Genomic DNA, 20,356 nt, shown 5'->3' with positions numbered 1-20,356 from the left:
TATGTTATTAAAGTTATCTTCCACCGAAAGGAATCACTCATTAATTATGAATTTATATTCTCATAAACTAATAATGTTTGGAACTACGTTGAATATTGCTTTCTAAGCCTGATAATGTTCAAGTGTGTTTTCGAAGTCTAATTACGTTGAAATTTGTTGTGATAAATCCTAGTTCATATGTGGCTATGGCATCATACATTGCCAAAGTATGGAATGATGTTCAACTAGAAGGCTAGTGAATTACCCATAGAAAGAGAAGAAATTAGTCTATACCCTTTATATAATTCCTTCCATCCATTTTAAAATGGATATACCATGGTCGGCTTTAATGCTTGCAGACCGATCTATTGACCTTCGATTGTTTGAGTACTTTTAAACTACGTTCCCCAATCCGAAACCTTTGCCCATAGTTTTAAAACTCCCCTCGTCCGCGTCGACTCCCCCGAGTCGAATCCCTTTTGCCTTGGCCGCATTCCCCGTTGCACATTTTGCCCTATAGAGTCAATAAAAACTCCTTCGGCTCTCTCGAATTATGACCGTGCCATCTGAGTATTCAGTCGTGCCAACCGAGTACTCAGCCGCTTGTGCCGAGTCGACTAGGATTTTCTTCGGCCGCGATCTGCGCGGCATCCTTGTTTTTAAACACTGCCTTTGCCCCTCCCGGTCTTCTATATTGATTGGATTTACAAATTGATCTATTGACCTTTGATTGTGTGGGTATTTACATTACGTCCTCCAATCCGAAACCTTGATCTACTGACCTTTGATTGTGTGGGTACTTTTACATTACGTCCTCCAATCCGAAACCTTTGCCCCTCCCGGTCTACTAAATTAATTTGATCTACAACCAGGAAGCATGCCAATTCGACAGAACCCATAAGTAGCTTCTTGGTTCTTATGTTTAGTGTTTGCCTATTTCTTAAACCAAGGGACACATTACAAAACTACGTTTATCACTTATCTGCATTTTCCAACTCCCTTATGTTTTTGAACTTGGTATTTTTGATATGCTTTCCTTTGGTCATTTTGCTTCTAGAATTGCATTGAAGATATAACTCTTGACTCGGTCTAGGATTTTATGCATTTTTTTTCGAACAAGTGAGAAATTTAAAAAACAAAAAAACAAAGACTGACAGATCTAGCACAGACAAGGTTTTAAATTTCGACTAAAATCCGAAATTTTGGTTCGAAATTTCGGTGGAGACCGAAACCGAAATCCACGATACATGAAAAATTACTTTATTTCGACTGAAATTTCATCGTTTTTTTTCGAAATTTAAGTAATTTCAACCCAAAAGTCAATTTCCTGAGTCCTGTAAAAACCCAAAAACCTGTTCTTAGTCATCTTTGCTTGCTCACGGGGATTCAACTTCTTTTCTCATAATCCATGATCCAAATGGAGATTGTGTGTTCATCTTCAAGCTCCTGGGCAAAAACGTGGGATGGCATGGTTAACAAAGAGCCTTCCATCAGACTTGCAGACCTATCGAAGGAGATCAAACCCACCATGACAAACCGTAAATCCTCAATCGGATTTGCAGACCAAATCTGTATTTTTTGCTCTGCATGTGTACTTTGGATTTGCAGGAGAGAATGGATTTGGGAAAGTTCACGAAGATGAAGATGGGTTTGGGAAAGGTTTTTTTTTTTTTTTTTTTCCCGATATCTGTATCTCATATTCTCATTCGATTTGGGGAAGTGTATTTGCATAAACACAAATAGGAAGAGAGGGTGGACCCACTTCATATTAGCGTCAAACAAACCAATAATAGCGTGTAACTGGCAGATTGACCAAGATACACTTCCGTTTTTAATTATATAGAATTTTCCTGAAATTTCAACCGAAATTACCGTAATTTTGGCTGAAATTTCGGCCAGAATTTGCTATTAAATAAAATATTGTTTTTTTTATTGTTGTACCATATTTCAGCAGAAATTTCGGAATTTCGACTGAAATTTCGGTTTCGATGAGGGCCGAAATGCATAGCGAAACCGAAATTTAAAACCATGAGCATAGACACAATACAAGAAGAAAAGAAACTGAAAAAAAGAAAAATTACAATCTAGGGTACACCAAAATTAGCTAACAAGCCCGCATAGGAGTTTCCTTCTTTGTGTTCATGGGAGTAATAACACTCGACATTCCAAAGGAGATCATCCTTTTTTTTAACAAGTGAAATTTCAATAAAGATAAGAGCTAGGCTAGCAAGGGCTAACAAAGGCAATCTACACAAGCAAAAAATAAAAAACAAAAAATAGAACAAGGTTACAATCTAGGCATATTTTTTCTCTTGTAGATTATTTTTTAACATGACTGGACAGGAGGTACCTAAGAGGGATGTCTTTCGCTATCTTGGTTCAATTCTACACAAAGAAGGAGAGATTGAAGAGGATGTTAACCATAGAATAAGAGCAGGTTGGTTGAAGTGGAAGCTTGCCTCAGGAGTTCTGTGCGATCGTAAAATCCCTACCAAGTTGAAGGGAAAGTTTTATATGACAGCTGTGAGGCCAGCCATGCTGTACGGCTTAGAATATTGGGCCACCAAGAAGCAGCATGTGCATAAGATGAGTGTAGCGGAGATGCGAGTGCTTAGATGGATGTGCGGCCACACAAGGTTCAATGGAATTAAAAATGAAGACATTCGTAAAAGGGTGGGGGTGGCACCAATTGAGGAGAAGATGAGAGAGCCCTGCTTAAGATGGTTTGGGGGCGACTTGTGCCAAATTGATGGAGTAAAAAGAGGTAGGGGCAGACCGAAAACAACTTGGGTAGAAACAATGAGGAAAGACTTGATAGCTAGGAAAATAACAGAGAACATGACCTTGGATAGGATAGAATGGAAGAAAATGATCCATGTAGAAGAACCCAACTAGAGCCGGGATTAGAGCCGGATAGATTCCTTTCACCTTCTTCATGAAATTTTTCTAAAGGATTCATTTAGCTGACCCCAACTAGTTTGGGACAAAGGCTTTGTTGAGTTGAGTTGAGTTGAGATTGTTTTTTAGCATGACCTCCTAGGATTCCTGCGTTTTCTTGGATTGGAACTCCCAATAAAAGTGTGATCATGTTACGCATTGGGGCAGCCATATTCTTGACAGCTGTTTGATGTGTTTAGCAGTGAAAGAGTCGTTGAACCATTTCCTCATGCACTATTTGTTTGCATGGATGTTGTTGATGCCAATATATATCTATATCTATATAATTTGGATCGGATTGGAAATTTTAGTTCAGTCTTGTGACTCTTTGGGTGTCATTCTTTGGGAGTTGATCCCCTTTGCCATGGCGTGGGAAGTATGGGGGGAAAGAACAGCCAAACTTCTGAAGATAGAGACACTCATCCGTGGCTTTGATTCCTTGAGAATCAACTCCATTGTAGCATGTTGGGTAATGACTAGGAAAGTATTTTGGGGCTACTCTATGGATTTATTTGATCAAATCCTCAGGAACTGTCAAGAATTTTGATGGGAAGGGTGCCTAAGCTGAGATACATTGCTAGGTCGCGGCACACCTTCCCCAATTTCGCCAATTTGAACTCTCTCTTTTCTTTTTCTTTTTTGTGGTTTTTTTTTATGACATAGGGTATCCCCACCCCAATTTCTAGGGCGGGACTATTCCCTACTGATGCGCACCTGTAAACCACTCGCATCGGGTAAGCCCGGGGGGAGAGGGGGGGGGGGGGGGGTTCAAACTCGCGTCACTGGGGAGCATACCCATGACTTTAAGCCAAAGAGCCACACGGGTTACCAATTTGAACTCTACCGGTTTCTCTCTTGGAAATCTCGGATAGGCAGCCATTCAAAGTTTTTAGGGATATTACCATTCAAAAAGAAGAAGAAGAAGCTTTTAGGGATATTGACGCATGTACTTTATTTTCTTTTTCTGGTTTGATAGACCATTCCGATTTGTTGAAGAATGCGGTGAGAGCCCTTTTCTTTGGTTTGTGCGCTTCACTTGTCAGATGGGGGGAGACCCGCATCGGGTAAGCCCGGGGGGATTCGAACTCACGTCACTGGGGAGAATACCCATGACTTTAAGCCAAAGAGCCACACTCGTACGGGCTACCAATTTGAACTCTACCGGTTCCTCTCTTGGAAATCTCGGATAGGCAGGCGTTCGAAGTTTTTAGGGATATTACCATTCAAAAAAAAAAAAGTTTTTAGGGATATTGACGATGCACTTTATTTTCTTTTTCTGTTCGATGGACCATTCCGATTTGTTGAAGAATGCGGTGAGAGCCCTTTTCTTTGGTTTGTGAGCTTCACTTGTCAGATGGGGGAAGACTTGAGGTGGAGGGAGACTCTTCTAGTCTGATTTCATGGGATCAAAAGAATTATCTTGGTCAGCAGATGCTTGCTAGGTTTTTTGACGTGATTTATGAGGTGGTTAGGGGGCCAATAGAGTGTGTTTACTCACATTCCGAGGAGTGGTAACGACCTCACACACAAAGCTTGTATCTGGGATGACTAGACCACTGATGTGTCCAGGCTCTGATTGCCCTACTGTTTGACTTTATAATTTTGTTGGTTTTAATAAATTTCTGTTAACTTTGTAAAAAAAATGTGAAATTTTTGCTCGGTGGCTACACTTTGGTCTATAGAGAAAGAATGCATTAATCAAATATTCATGGATATGGTAAACATGTTGGAACAACTTGTGAAGAATATGAAAGAATCGAGAGTCGAATTATTTTTTTGTGTAGCAGCCATATAAACGGACCTTATAGTAATAAAAAAGGATGATATTTGTTGCAATTAGAAGTTGTAGCTGGTAGAGGTTTATCAAGAGGTGGTTTATAGATATGTTTCTTGGCCATATGTACGTATTTTATAGAAATTAAAAAAGGGTTATAGTCACTGGAGTTAGAAGCAAGTTGTAGCTGGTAGAGGTTATCAAAGTGAATGTGGTTGAGAGATGGGCTTCACCGCCTAAGGGCCATCTTCGAGTTTTGCTTAGGTGATTCAGACTATGCATAGTGGGTAGGGTTATTAGATGCAACACTACTGATGTTAGGGTGGTGCTCTTGTGACAATTTGACTATGGATTCCAATGAGGTGGGTTGGCACTCCATGTCAAAATTATAGTGGCATTACTTGACCCCTTTAACATTATGAAATGGGTTAGGAAGGGTGGAAATCTTTGAGGTTTTCCAATCCATATGTCTATCAATATAGTTTCAGAGGTTTGCTAATCCATATGTCATTCTGCTCCCCATAACTGAGGGATACACACCCGATGAATTCGACGAGAAGCGAAGTGCAAAGCTAGCACCTCCACTTTGTTAGAATCCATGACACTAGTCAGATCTGAAAACCCCAGAGTAACACTCTCCTCGGTCCTTAGGAGACCACTGACGCTAGACGAACCCAGATTGCCGATACTAGAAGCATAAAAAATTGAGCATCAAGAACCCATGGGATGGAGGATCCCAACGGGGCAGAGATCTCTCATAAAAGCTGACATCATTATTCTTCTTGTCTTTCTTGATTTGTCCTCTTCTTGTGATTAATCAGTTATGAACAACTTAATCATTATTCAAAAAATAAAAAATAGAAAATAGGGGAAAATAAAAAAGGAAACTTTAAATATATACTTCTTCGTATTTACCAATTAATAAATTAATAACCGCCACAAATGAATATTAATTACTTAATAAAAAATTTAAAATTAAAACACAGGATAGAGTAATTTTCAAAAAAAAAAAAAAAAAAAACACAGGCTATAGTAAAATGAACAAAAAAAAGAGAATGAAATAGAATAGATTTTTTTTAGAAAAAAACAAAAAAGAAAAAAAAAAACGGAAAACACTCCCCAGAAATCGGAAATGCACTTCCCCAATTATTGGGAAGTGTCGTGTTTCCTGCTTTCGAATTGCAATTCCTCGGAAGCGTGCTTCCCACCATCCGGGTGTGTTTCCGGTAACCTTGGTGTTAATTATTACTGATGGAGCAAAAAATGCAATTTGAGAAGTGCTGGCAGCAATAGCAAAGGATACTGCTAAGATTGATCATTTAAAACAGTTTCTGTTTCTGTCAGACACATCTCAATGTCAACACTGACAGGCTCAGGAAATCTCTTGATATCACATGTACCATATCTGTTGCATAATGTTTTATTCTTAGTTAAAATTACTCTAGAATGTTTACATTCTCGCCAATGTTTTTTTTGTTTTTTTTTAAATAGCATTCTCGCCAATGTTACTCTGCTCTTATCTGCTCCACTATTAGCTAAAATCACCTGACAGTTTGTTTAATAAAACGTCTTGTTCTCTTCCTGTAGCCTTTGGCAAGCGCATATGGTCTTGCAAAACATAGAGATGGTCGCTGGGAATGGGCAATTGCTCCTGGTGTTTCACCATCTCCTAGATACCAACACGCAGCAGTACGTTCCAATTTCCTCTTCTCTTCTAAGATCTCCTGTGTTTATCTATACATAGATAATCACCCAAGGATTATATTCATTTTAGGTCTTTGTCAATGCACGGCTCCATGTATCTGGAGGGGCACTTGGTGGTGGCCGCATGGTAGAAGACTCGTCTAGCATTGCAGGTATTTTCTTCTTTTTTCTTCCTTGCTCATTGAGATTAGACTAATTGATTTCTTTCTACACTATTGAAGCTTGATACAAATCAGTTCCTAGTCACCCACTGAAGGAAGTAAGGAACTAACTTGCAGGAATTTTTAACAGCTAGATGGAAACCACTACTTAAACATGTTAAAATTTATGTGAGAACCAATTTGAACCACCAATCTATTCATTAATTGCATACGAGGACTAGATAGAGAATTCATTTCTTGCAACTGATATGTTCAAAATAGGACAGTAGTATATGAGAAAAAGAATCATTCAATATATATATATATATATATATATATATATATATATAGAGCAATGATAGATACAAGGGAGCCCTTGCATAAAGAGCCAAAAAAGGGCTCCCTTGTATCTATCATTGCTCATATATATATATATATATATATATATATATATATATATATAAGGAAAAGGTTTTTGAGGTATCGCATAGGCTGAGAAATGGTTTGTGAGCAGCTGCTCAGATAAGCTTATCTGAGCAGAGGTCACAAACCATACAGGGGGCACATTTTTTGGGGGATCCAAAGCATTCATTTGGAAGGCCCTTCCATGGATAGGGTGTGTACCAAAAATCAGATCAATAGGATCATCCTAACCGAATCAAAGGCAGAGGGGAAAATGGACAGACACTCTGTGTCCATGTTTCTGCCCATTTTTTCCCTCCACAAATGCCAGGGTTAGGATGATCCTATGGGGCTGATTTTTGGTACACACCCTATCCATGGAAGGGCCTTCCAAATGAATGCTTTGGACACCCCCCCCCCCCCCCCCCCCCCCCCCCCAATGGTTTGTGAGCTCTGCTCAGATAAGCTTATCTGAGCAGCTGCTCACAAACCATTTCCTCTCTCTCTCTCTCTCTCTCTCTATATATATATATATATATATATATATATATATATATATAGAGAGAGAGAGAGAGAGAGAGAGAGAGAGAGAGATTCCTTAGGAACTTCTATCAAACTCTTAGACAAATCGTGTAAGCTGGGATTGAGCCTCTGACCTCACAGTTGAAGAACATAGTCTTTAAAAATTGAGCTAGAGGCTCAACCCTTTGGTTTGACCTTAGTCAAAAGACCAAAACTAACTTATATTCTAAAACAAGCTCCTACATAGTGAACAGAAAGGAAACTTGTTTGCAGAATTGAAATTCAAAAGGTGACTTCTAGTCATACCTAAAATCCACTAGAAACCTCCATAAATCAAATGTGGCCTGGTTGGAGCGCATCCCAAAATGGATGAAAATTTTGGGGCTCGGTGGGCGGAACCTAAGGTGATCGGGCCGACAGACGTGGTCATTTCATATGAAATGTGGTGTATGTATTATGTATAGATAAATGAATTGCATGGTGAAAGGTGGTTTGCATTGTTTTATCAGACATGTGCAGCAATGTATTTCAGTAGGTGCTTGATATGGTTAAACCATTATGGGTGTTTTTTTTTATTTGCGTGTGTGATGTTTTTTGAGAGTATTTGGGCCTATTCTAGCACTTCATGAAGTTTTATCTTCTGCTTGCATATGTGCCTTCTAGGATATCTGTTTTTTTTTTCATGACTAGGTAATCCAAAAATTTCATTATCATATTCTAAATGATGTCGTTTTGTTCTGCTTGATTACACAAGAACTCACAATTATCTTTTGCTTCCATATGTGTAGTGTTGGACACTGCAGCTGGAGTTTGGTGTGATACAAAGTCTGTTGTTACGACTCCCAGGACAGGTAGATATAGTGCTGATGCAGCTGGTGGAGATGCTTCAGTTGAGTTAACACGGCGTTGTAGGCATGCGGCTGCTGCTGTTGGTGACTTGATCTTTATTTATGGTGGACTACGTGGTGGTAAGTCTGTCATGTATCTGGTTTTCTAGCCATGCGTATGGTTTCATTTTTGTTGCATCAAGTGCTCTTTTCCATTATAAAAGCCAATCATAATATCAGTATCTTTGTGCTAAAAAAACGTCGCTATTGTGTGCTCCCTAATCCTAATATCTGTGTAAATCTGGAAGGTCTTTAGCAAATTAAATACGCTATTGACTCTGTTTAGAGGCATTTGATGCTCTCCATGTATGTTGCGTTTCTTAAGGTTAGTTCTTTCGTACCAAGGGGGCCCTATTAGTAAGGAGAGGCGGGACTTTTTACGGAATGGAGAGGGGGAAGTTGGACATGGGAACAGCCCGGGGTCGAGCCTACAAAAGGAGACCGTTTCTCGATGAGCAAAGGATTGGGCCCACCTCATTGCCAAAACTCATATATAAGGCAAAGCTTGGAAGCAAGCTACCAGCGCCTATCGGTGAGAACTAGGCTTGGCTTGGTTAGTAGTGCCTGCCCATTCTGTTTCGCCCGCCTGCCTGCCCGTTCTGAAGAATTCAAGAGCCGGCAGGCCGGGCGGACGGGGACCGTCAAAGAAGTGCCTCGACGCGCCATAGCCACTACTTTGACTCCTTTTTATGCAATTATGAACTCCATGCAACTTTCTCGATTCCAAAGCAACTTCTCCTTTTGAAGCTGACGTAACAAACTATGCGAGCCTCCCGACAAAGCCAACATAAATCCTATCTGAATACAAAAAAGAAAAAGCAGTTTCATTATGGTGGTATACTTGCTGGTTTGGTGCTATTAACCTCCATGCTTGAACAGGCTATGGATTCGTCCTTTAGGCTAACTTTTATTTGGCTGAGAGCGAAAAATTCTACTGTTTCTGGAACAATCAGCAGCGTAGGTCATAAACTAAGCGAACTATAATTGACTCGGCCATGTTCTGAGATGATAAGCAAGGTTTTAAGTATTGGTTGGAATCGCTGTAAGTCTGCTATATGCTACATCAGGGACATTTTTTAGCATAATTCACTGCTTTCTAATTTGTTCATAAGTATGCTGCCACATTTATTTGAAATCCCAATACTTGTCAGGAAACATTCAATCAAGTAAAATTGATTGAATTGATGCGAAATTGCGAACACTACCGAGCACTTGGGATCTTAGGCATTAATGATGCCACTGAGGTGGAATCCTTGGATCTTCTTTAGGGTCTGTTTGGATGCTCAAAAAAGTGGGAAAATCAAAGTAAAAAGTCACAATTTCCATTTCCTATCTATCATTGTTTGGTTGCGATTTACTATTCACACGGCGATCTTTGTGGGCTGTAAAAATTTTCAAATGCAAGCCGTTTTGTACTCTTGGACTTTCATTTAAAATCAGAAGAAAAGGAAAGTTAAGAAATGGAAGAAACGAAAGTTAAGAAAAAAGAAAGTGAGGGGGGACTCACTCATTTTTATTAGGTCCACAAGCAAACGAGAGAAGTCTTGAGGAGGCCATCATATACTATTGAGGAAGTTCTTGGCTTCTTTGTAGAGTTAGTCTTCTTTCATCATGTCTATGGAGAAGCTAATAGGGGACTCACTCATTGTTATTAGGTCCGCGAGCAAAAGAGAGAAGTCTTTGAGGAGGCCAGCAGATACTGTTGAGGAAGTTCTTGGCTTCTTTGTAGAGTTCCTGTCTTCTTTCATCAGGTCTATGGAGAAGCTAATAGGAGGCTGATTCTCTATCAAAAGAAGGGGTTTCCAAGGTGATGGGCTCCCTTGTGGCCAGATGAGGGTTGTAAAGTTTGAAGTGTATATACTGTATCATATTTGTAGATTGTCCCTCCTAAATAACTTGTTTTTGACCAAAAAGAAAATGAAGACTATAATGGGCACTAAGAACAGAGAAAGGAAGATTCAGGGTTTCATATGGTCGAGCATTACTGGTAATGAGACATCAGGCAGAAGTGTATTTTCTGTAGATTTGGGACCATTTTCTGTTGTTTAACAGCTTGGTTGGCAGCAGTTAGTGGCGGTTTATTATTATTTTGTTTTTTGAAAGTTTGTTTTTGGCGGTTTATTATTCTAAGAAAATGTTATATTTTTTCTACGTAAAGTTTAAGCCGTGCACTTAGTATCGTCTTTCTTTTTCTTAGCATAGTTAAACTTGGTGAAGTTCTATTGGAGTTTATTTTCTAGTTCAGTGTGGATTGTGAACCAATTGGTATGCAAAGGTGGCTCTATCTTTAGTCCCAGGCACTGATTGTTAGGGTATATGCTCTGAAAAGCCAGTAGAACAACATAATGTAATCAATAAAGGTTTATTTCATGACATAAATGGGTGTTTAAATTAATGAATGTGTGTGATGTGCTTATTTTATGACACATGTTCGTCCTTAGGTAGCATAGTAGAAATTCCATGCTCAAAGGATTCACAGATCCAAGGGAGCAAGGAGATATGACATCTCGGTTCTATGCAAGCCTTAATTGTTTCTGGTTGGGAAAGAGACTAGACATCTCTTTCTGTATACAACTAGCACCAATCTTGCCTACATGCTCGTGTCTAAGGTGACTTATCTCGGTCGTCTAGGTAGTGGACCCTAAGCAAGAAGAGTGGGTGCGACGATTGGATCGCGCAACCGAACCGGATCAAATAAAGAACAACTTGTGGACAAGAGAGTATAAAGTTCTTCCAGACATGACCCTTCACATGTCCTTAGACCTGAGGGATCTTATTGGTTTGTGGGCCCATTCTAGGGTCTTAGTCTATCTCATAATGATTCTGGTATATAGTCACATTCGGATAGTGCTATATCCTAGAGCAAACCCTCGAGACCAATAGTGATACTCAGCATGGGATTCTTCCCCTAAAATTTAGGGATTGACATCTACAATTTTGTCAGAGTGGTAGGCCTATTAAATAGCATGGCCAGGCGGATTTTATAAAAAGGTTTATCGGAATGTTTTATGAAACATTGAAAAGTTTTCAAAAGATTTTACAAATGCATTTGGAGGCCGAACACTGTTTGACCAAAATGGTATACTAAGAGTGGGCCAAGGGGGTAAGAGGTGTCCACCCCCCGTATGACTCAACTCAGTAAATGTAGTCAAGAAGAAAGGACTTGCACATACAAGATGTGATTAGGGGTAAGATGATCTGACGGTCATCTTCAGGGTTACATCTCGATGGAGGCCACTGACTTACTGCGAGTGTAGTTTAATTATAGAGCGAGATCGCAGTGGGGCCCACCATAGGGTTCCGCAGGATCGACCGTCGGATCCTTGCGACGATCCCACTCATAACTTGAATGACCCGATAACATCCAAACGGATCAGGGTTCCGCATTTTATGTAATTGCACGGACGGATATGATCCTTTAGATCAATGTGGATATTTATTAATTATATATATATATATATATATATATATATATATATATATATGTATTGATATATGTCATATGTGTGTGTGTGTGTGTATACATGCCTTTGTTAATTGTTACAAGAGACGTAAGTGAATTTTTCGAGGACAAAATTGGAGCCAAATAACTCTCTGCGAGTTATTAATTAATTAAATTTTAAATTAATTATTCATTTATAATACATTCTTAAATATTATTAATATGCTTAATAATAAGAATAATAATGTGAAATCCAAATGAGGACAGTTATTCCCAAAGTGGTTTTGCAAGAGGAGCGAAATTGGAACGGAATAGGGAATTGGAATTGTCCTACTTTAGAAACGTGTGGTGGGGCCCACCACACGCCCAAATCAATTGGGACACTTGGGAAAACATTTCCCAATGGTTCAAGATGTTCGAGTTGCACTAGAACTCCTCTTGGAATAGGAATTTGTTCAAATGTAGCTTCTAGATTTCGAGCATTTTGTTTCCAACATGAACTCTTACTGGATAGAGGCTACAAAGGGCTGGAGAGTGACTCATATACACTCTCCCCCCCCAAAAAAAAAGAAAAAAAAAAAAGAGATTTGGGCGGCCCACTCAGCCTTGGTCGGTTGGGAGAGTCCCATTCGGTCGAGGAGTTTCAATGCAACTTGTCTTTCAAATTGGATAGGAATTGGATGAGAGAAACATGGACTAAACAAACCAAACTCTGTGTGAATAAAAGGGAGCAAGGGCTGGACGTTTTCTCATATTGAGAAGTCCAGAAATTCCTCCCCCCCTCTTCTCCCCTTTGGAAAATCGTTTTCATCTTCTCTCTCAATCTCTCTTTCCATTGTTGAAAATCACTCCAAAGAACAAAAGTAAAGGCTTCAAATTTAGTTTTCTATTCTCTATTCTTTGGGTACTGATTAGATCAGATCCTAAAGTAGTGAATAAGAGTTATTCAAATCCACAATCAACGGTGCAAAGAAAAGAATCCATCAGTTCAACTTGCGGGGTTTGTGGTGTTAACAACGATTGCAACCGTTCGAGGAGTAGATCAAGCAGCGCAGTTTCTTAATTTCTTCTTCAAAGAGGTATTTACTGATGTTAGATTAACAATAATAACTAATGTAGACTCTAGAATCTTGGGCAAAAGCAAGATCGAAAAGAAAATTTAAAGAACTATGCGATTTTAATTTCCATTGCGCATAGCGATCTTGCCGGGAGGGGATAACCTTCATTCATTGATTGCCAACAACATATTGTAATTCGATTGCCCTTTATTTGTTCATGAATATGGTATGCATTCCTCTCATAAGAAAGCAATTTGTTAATGTTCCCTGAGACTTGAAAGTTATTGTATGCTTCAAATGTAAGCACACATTTAAGCTATAGTTGCACAACTCTTCTACCTATTATGTAATTTTTGTTTTAAATCTTGTGGTTCTCAAATATAGCGTATTTTGATCTTTTTGTTGCCGCTTCTGCTTCATCCCATTCTCACTTCCTGTGTGATTGGTTACTAAACTTTACGCATTGATACTATCATATACTTTTCCTTCAACGATATTCTCAATGCCGTCACAACATGCAAATGCTCATTCCCAGCCGGTGTTAGTTGGGAATAGTGAGTTATATTGCTAATCATCATTTGCTTTGGTCATGCATGCTATTTAACCCACTTTGCTTAATGGTGATTTGATGTAAAAAGTTGTGTTGGGTACAGGGGTGTTGCTAGATGACCTGCTTGTTGCAGAAGATCTGGCAGCTGCCGAAACAACAAGTGCTGCTTTACATGCTGCAGCTGCAGCAGCTAATTTACAAGCAGCAGGCAGAAGATATGCATTTGTTGATGAAAGAACACGACAAGCAATTCCAGAAGCAGTTCCTCCTGACGGTGCAGTTGTTCTGGGAACTCCTGTTGCTCCTCCTGTAAATGGGGATATCTATACCGACATAAGCACTGAGAATGCCATGCTTCAGGGACCCAGGTGAGCCTACTACTGTTTCAAAAGATGTTTTCCGTAATGTGAAGACTTGATGCTTGTAGTTGAATGGAGCATGTTTTCCTCGAATTGCATTTTTTTTTATATAGTACTTATTAGGACAGATGATGATGTTGCAGGAGGTTAAGTAAAGGTGTAGAGTATCTGGTTGAAGCATCAGCAGCAGAAGCGGAGGCTATAAGTGCTACATTAGCTGCTGCCAAGGCTCGACAAGTTAATGGAGAACAAGTTGAACAGCTTCCAGATCATCGGGATCGTGGTGCTGAGGCTACACCTAGTGGGAAACACATCTCTACTCTCATTAAGGTGCCAGAGTCTGCCTTGTCAAATAGCATGCCACCCGCTGGAGTTCGGCTGCATCACAGAGCTGTCAGTATCAACATATTATCCTTGTCTGAATGTTCTGTTCATATTATATGCTTGACCAGTGAACTAGCCCAACTGCAGACTATGAAATCCGACTTATATGATAACTGTCTGCAGGTTGTTGTAGCTGCAGAGACTGGGGGAGCTTTGGGTGGTATGGTCAGGCAACTTTCCATTGACCAGTTTGAAAATGAAGGCAGGAGAGTTAGTTATGGTACTCCAGAGAATGCAACTGCAGCTAGAAAGCTATTGGATCGACAAATGTCTATCAATAGCGTCCCTAAAAAGGTAATATCATATCTGTTAAGGCAGCAAATGTGCTATTCAAAAAATAAAATCAAATGAGGCACTCATGCCAATCATAATTGAGCATTATTATCTGCACAAATAGGAACCATTTTAGGTTTCAATTTTCTTCTTGAAATGGTTTGGGAAGGAAATGACGTCCTCTTACTGTGATTCAGGAGAAAGTGTCTTACATAAAAGAATTTGGAGTTTATTTTAATTTTTGTCCTCTTTCCTTTTCACGTGTATAAATTTATAGCAAGAGAAAGAATTTCCCAAATATACATGTCATTTTATCTGCAGCCTCATGTCGATAAAATGTGTATCGATAGTGAAAGACCGTAACTGCACATGATAACCACATGATCTTAGGTGGCAAGACTATGTTTTTACTTGGGTTTTGCAGTTCTTGTTAATTTCAGTAATGTCCAATTTTACATCTGTGTTCTGACCTGAGCAAGCTTGTGGATTATATGGATTCGCTATCCACCTGTTCATTGACTATTTTAACATGTTACTGACAATGTTCACCACTTTGCTGATTGGAATATAGTTTTCTGTTGCTCCTATTCTTTTCATGTCTTGAGTTCTGTCATCCTCATCAAATTTCAGGTAATTGCACACCTTCTGAAGCCTCGTGGTTGGAAGCCTCCTGTCCGCAGACAATTCTTTTTAGACTGCAATGAAATCGCAGATCTTTGTGACACCGCCGAACGGATATTTTCAAGTGAACCCAGTGTTTTGCAAATTAAAGCTCCTGTCAAGATTTTTGGTGATTTACATGGTCAGTTTGGGGATCTTATGCGTCTGTTTGATGAGTATGGCTCTCCTTCAACTGCAGGAGACATAGCGTAAGTCTTTTCATTGGATCATATCCTTGCGTGGCAAACACCGTCCAAATTTTATGGATCTGCGTTTAGTTTTTTAAGTTTCTATATTGAGATCATATCCTTGCTGGTGTTGCTTGGAAACACATGAAATAGCTGGTCTCTTTCATTTATTTACTTTTTGTTTACTAGGGACCATCGCAGAAGGAATTTCGTGGACCGGCTGTTGCATGAGAGAGCAGCCAGTTCAGATGAATTAAATGAATGAGACAATCTAAGCCTATGTGGCTGCTCTCTCTTGCATAAGGGTGCAACTTGGGTCGGGTCGGGTTGAGCTTTTGCCAAAAAATGAATTGGAATCAACCCGAACCCGACCCGATTTTAAGGTAAAAGCTCAACCCGAATTCTGAAAAATCGACCTGAGTTGCACCCCTACTCATGCAACAGCTGGTCTGCAAAATCCCTTCTGTGATGGTTCTTAGCAAATCCCCTCTCTCATGCAACAGCCGGTCTGCGAAATACCTTCTGCGAAGCACCCTAGCAAATCCCTTTGTCTACATATATACATGTATATGTATATATACATATATGTAAAGGCTGATTTAATCAAGGGGAATGATATTTCCCCCCCTTCTGACGGATAAAATCCCCCCCTTAAACGTTATTCGTTTAGTTTTGAAGGCAAAGAAAAACATTAAAGGGGGTGAATTTATCCTCGAGCAGTGAGGGATTCTATGCGTTTAAGAGGAGAGAAGGGGGGGGGGGGGGGGATATTCTTAAGCAGAGGAGAGGAGAACAGAAATTTTGTGGGCGTGAGAGATTCATTCATTGCATCACAAAACATAATTACAATAGCTTATATACAATGAAGGATAAAAGTACCAAGCTGCTGTAATGGGATACGCTGCAATAATGTGTTATTTCTAACACTTCGCCTCAAGCTGAATTGTACAACTTGTCAATGGGATGTGAATGATGATCACTGGTTCAAAATTTTGTGGGCGTGAGAGATTCATTCATTGCATCACAAAACATAATTACAATAGCTTATATACAATGAAGGATAAAAGTACCAAGCTGCTGTAATGGGATACGCTGCAATAATGTGTTATTTCTAACACTTCGCCTCAAGCTGAATTGTACAACTTGTCAATGGGATGTGAATGATGATCACTGGTTCAAAATTTCGTATTTATGCTAGAATCAATGTCACACACACATGTATTTCAGATTCAATTTTATAAATAATTATTTCTTGGATAGTTACTTGAACAATTTGAGGTGTCACGTGGTCACATTGTTGTGACCACGTTTAACTGGCACGTGTGGAGAGCTTTGTGCTATCCTGTCCATGCTGATTTGGTTATATGATTCCAGTTATATCGACTATCTCTTCTTAGGAGATTATGTTGATCGGGGCCAGCACAGCTTAGAAACCATTACTCTTCTGCTTGCATTGAAGGTACCACTTGGCAAGGATTTCTGAATTTGTATCGTTTATTTTTCCGATTAGTAGTTCCTTTGCTAACCATATGTAGGTCCTCCGTGGTGGTTTGGATGTTCCAGGTTGAATATCCACACAATGTACATTTAATTCGTGGGAACCATGAGGCAGCAGATATCAATGCCCTTTTTGGCTTTCGGATTGAATGCATAGAGCGCATGGTATTTCCTATTTCTTTGTTTATTATGTGTACTTTTCTGGGATCATTTGGTTGCAGTTCACCAAACTAACTCACTTGCGAACAGGGAGAGAGAGATGGTATCTGGGCCTGGCACCGCATAAATCGGTTATTTAATTGGCTTCCTTTGGCAGCCCTCATTGAAAAGAAAATCATTTGCATGCATGGCGGCATTGGTCGCTCCATAAATCATGTAGAACAGATTGAGAGCCTACAACGCCCGATTACGATGGAAGCAGGCTCTGTGGTTCTTATGGATTTATTATGGTCAGTGCATTTCTTCTATACATTTGCAACATTATCATGTTATTTATTTGATTTATTAGTGTTCTTTTGTAATTTTCTTTTTTACAGGTCAGACCCAACTGAGAATGATAGTGTTGAAGGATTGCGTCCAAATGCTAGAGGCCCAGGGTTAGTTACTTTTGGGGTAAGTGTTTTTTGTTTTGTCTACTTTATTGTATCTCTCTTTTGTTTGTTTGCTCTTTCCAGCGGGATCCAATGTACCTTATACTTCAACTTTAAAAATATGAATGTCTGTATTTAATAAACTGATATTTCACCCCTTACATAAGTTTAATTTCTTAACCAGCTGTAGACAACCAAATATTAGCTCCATATTTTTGTCTCAGTAGGAATTTAAGAAAGAAAGGCAAGAAGAAAGAAGTGGGGATTGAGAGAAAAGAATATTAGAAGGGATGAAGATGGTGAGAAGGTGGTGGTGGAAGGCGAGGAGAGATGGGAGATGGGAGAGGGAAAGACGTAGTGAGGAGGGAATGGGAGCGGGGAAAGAAGGGAGAAACGGATTACAGAGAGAGAAGAAAAGGAAGAGAGATCGATTAGATGAGGGGAATTAGATAGAGGGGAGGGAAGGTCAATCAGAGGGGTTCTGTTTCACATTTTTCGAAGATTGGGGCTTTGGTGGGGGTTTATGGATATTTATATGGAGATGAAAGAGTGAAATGGAAATGAGACTACGAAAGAAAGGCAAGTAGAAAGAGGGAGCGGGAGAAAAGAATATAAAGATGGGATGAAGATGGGGAGGAAGGGAGGGGTTCTCTTTGGGACTTTGGTGGGGTTTATAGATATTTATATGGAGAGCTTAGTGACTTGGCCATGGAGACTCTTAAAATGTCTTTGGCAAACACTTCAAATGCATTTGACCACATATTGTTCCTGACATTAGCAGTACTGTTGTGAACATCCGTCACTAGAGTTGACGGTTGCACTTGAATCATAAAGTCAGATCATTAAATGTTGATTTCTTCAACTTTTTTTGGCTATTGGTTAAATTTCGGTTTTGGTCCCAATTTCTGCGTTGGCCGAAACCGAAATTTCGGAATAATATGATTAAAAAAAAAAAAATTCAATTTCCCGAAATTTCGGATGAAATTTGGTAAACCTGAAATTTCGGTTTCGGTTTCGGTTTCAATGAAATCCAAAATTTCGGACCAAAATTCCGGATTTCAGCCGAAATTTAAAACCATGCTCAAATCTTAGGTTCTCCTCTATATTCTTGAGTGCTCTGATACTGTGTTAAGTTCGAAAAATTTTCATCGGAGAGTCTGATTAAGCAGCATTGTATCACTCTCCACAAGTAATAACAGTACTTGAGGATATAGCCCTATTTGGGATAGAAATGACTGACTAGTCTTAATCAAAGGCAGACGACCAACATGTATCCCTATTTGGGATGGAAATGACTAATTGGTTGACTAAATTGCTCAAGCTACACACCATTAAAAAAAAAAAAAAAACACACGTTCAACCTACACAACAAAATAAGTACATAACAAATTTGGTTTGATACCTGTTAGGCTTTTGTGGAAGATGAGGAAAATTAACAACAGTTATATGCACTGATTTTTTTTTTCTGATGACTTTTAATTTCTGATCTAAGGATATTACTCTCCATGCTGATGAGCACTACCTCTCTCTCTCTCTCATGTTAATTTTGCCCAAAACTATTTTGTTCTGCAGCCTGATCGTGTCATGGAGTTCTGCAATAACAACGACCTGCAGTTGATTGTGCGTGCACATGAGTGTGTAATGGATGGATTTGAGCGTTTTGCCCAAGGCCATCTTATCACCCTTTTCTCCGCAACCAATTACTGCGGTACATTCTGATATTCAGCTAAGGGCTTTTCTGCAACATTATGGTTGACTCCACGTTCTCAATTAGTTCCCACCTGTTTACAGGTACCGCAAATAATGCAGGGGCCATCTTAGTCTTGGGAAGAGACCTTGTGGTTGTTCCAAAACTCATCCATCCCTTACCACCAGCCATTACGTCACCAGAAACATCACCCGAACGTCATATTGAAGATACATGGATGCAGGTGCTTACTACTACATGCTTTTTATATATAACTATGGTTCTGAACAGGCAATGCATGGACTTCGTAATAATTTGCATGTGTTGTGGGATTTATCAATTTTTTGGTTTCACATGTGTTCAGGAGCTTAATGCTAATAGACCACCAACACCAACCAGAGGTCGTCCTCAAGTTGCAAATGAACGGGGTTCTCTTGCCTGGATTTAAGAACCTCCTTCACTGGATATTGATAATCGTTCAAGCTTTCTACTGCCCAAGTCACACACTGCTGGCTTGGCCATTCATTGTCTTATTTAAGCACGAGGGAGTTTGAAGAGTGAGTGCCTGAGTGCTCTGACAAATCCCTGGCCTGTCCCAATTAAGGTTTTGGTGTTTGGAAAGAATCCATTGGTTGCGCGACTTTGGGTCAGGAGGGACGCATGAGTCATGATGCTGTATAACTAACCTGATGTGGCAGGTGGTGGTTCGCTGGATACCTCATTTGAAGTACTTAAAACAACAGGCACCCCCTTGCCACACCAAAAGTTTGCCTCTGTATATTGAGCCACAGGCAGATAGGAGTCCGGTGTTTCGTCTTTCTCGCTGTTGGAATGATGATGGTATTGTCATACTCAAGTATTCTTTTTTATTTTTGTTTTGTCTGTTCTTATGCTAGGATATATGGTGTCAACGTATGATGAGATATATAAGGTATGTGGGCATATCTTGTATCATAGACTGTTGCTATGTGCAGCACATTTGCCATTGTGTAATTTCTCTTTTGCTATTTGTACAATGTAAGTGTTACCTTTTTTTTTGTGAAGAGAAAGTTGAATTGTCTTTTGAGGGTTTTTTTTTTGAAATTGTGAGAGTTGGGGGAAAGCCAGGCATGTTTTTGTTTTTGCAACCATAAAAGCCTAGATGGTTTGTAATCATGGTAGGATCTCATAGAAAGACTTGACTGATATGTATTTGGTTTAGTGATTTGATGATGCTGGACTCTCTGATTTTAACAAGAGCTATAAAATGATTAGGCCTAAAGTCACTTTTACTATCAATAGTCAAAGGCAAATCTTGGGTCCTACGGCCGAGGGATATGAGGG

At 39.5% G+C, this 20,356-nt stretch overlaps 1 protein-coding gene across 1 annotated transcript in view; it reads left to right on the top strand.

Annotated features, from left to right (window-relative positions):
- LOC143885087 (serine/threonine-protein phosphatase BSL3) overlaps nucleotides 1–20,096 on the top strand; it is a 29,592-nt gene extending 9,496 nt beyond the window's left edge. Inside the window, exons 8-21 of the mRNA XM_077389060.1 lie at nucleotides 6,278–6,379; nucleotides 6,465–6,546; nucleotides 8,247–8,426; nucleotides 13,499–13,763; nucleotides 13,898–14,147; nucleotides 14,262–14,432; nucleotides 15,042–15,280; nucleotides 16,634–16,718; nucleotides 16,823–16,921; nucleotides 17,006–17,205; nucleotides 17,293–17,368; nucleotides 18,919–19,054; nucleotides 19,138–19,277; nucleotides 19,398–20,096. Coding sequence (XP_077245175.1) covers nucleotides 6,278–6,379; nucleotides 6,465–6,546; nucleotides 8,247–8,426; nucleotides 13,499–13,763; nucleotides 13,898–14,147; nucleotides 14,262–14,432; nucleotides 15,042–15,280; nucleotides 16,634–16,718; nucleotides 16,823–16,921; nucleotides 17,006–17,205; nucleotides 17,293–17,368; nucleotides 18,919–19,054; nucleotides 19,138–19,277; nucleotides 19,398–19,481 — 2,109 coding nt within the window. The 3' untranslated portion in view covers nucleotides 19,482–20,096. The remainder of the gene's footprint in view (nucleotides 1–6,277; nucleotides 6,380–6,464; nucleotides 6,547–8,246; nucleotides 8,427–13,498; nucleotides 13,764–13,897; nucleotides 14,148–14,261; nucleotides 14,433–15,041; nucleotides 15,281–16,633; nucleotides 16,719–16,822; nucleotides 16,922–17,005; nucleotides 17,206–17,292; nucleotides 17,369–18,918; nucleotides 19,055–19,137; nucleotides 19,278–19,397) is intronic.
- Nucleotides 20,097–20,356: the final 260 nt, after the last annotated feature.

The sequence above is a fragment of the Tasmannia lanceolata genome, unplaced genomic scaffold (assembly GCF_043159265.1).
Source record: "Tasmannia lanceolata isolate RefF3 unplaced genomic scaffold, GAP_Taslan_0.1 ptg000008l, whole genome shotgun sequence".
Classification (NCBI taxonomy): domain Eukaryota; kingdom Viridiplantae; phylum Streptophyta; class Magnoliopsida; order Canellales; family Winteraceae; genus Tasmannia; species Tasmannia lanceolata.
Note: the sequence above shows the minus strand (reverse complement) of the source record. Positions and strands in the feature narration are given on the sequence as shown.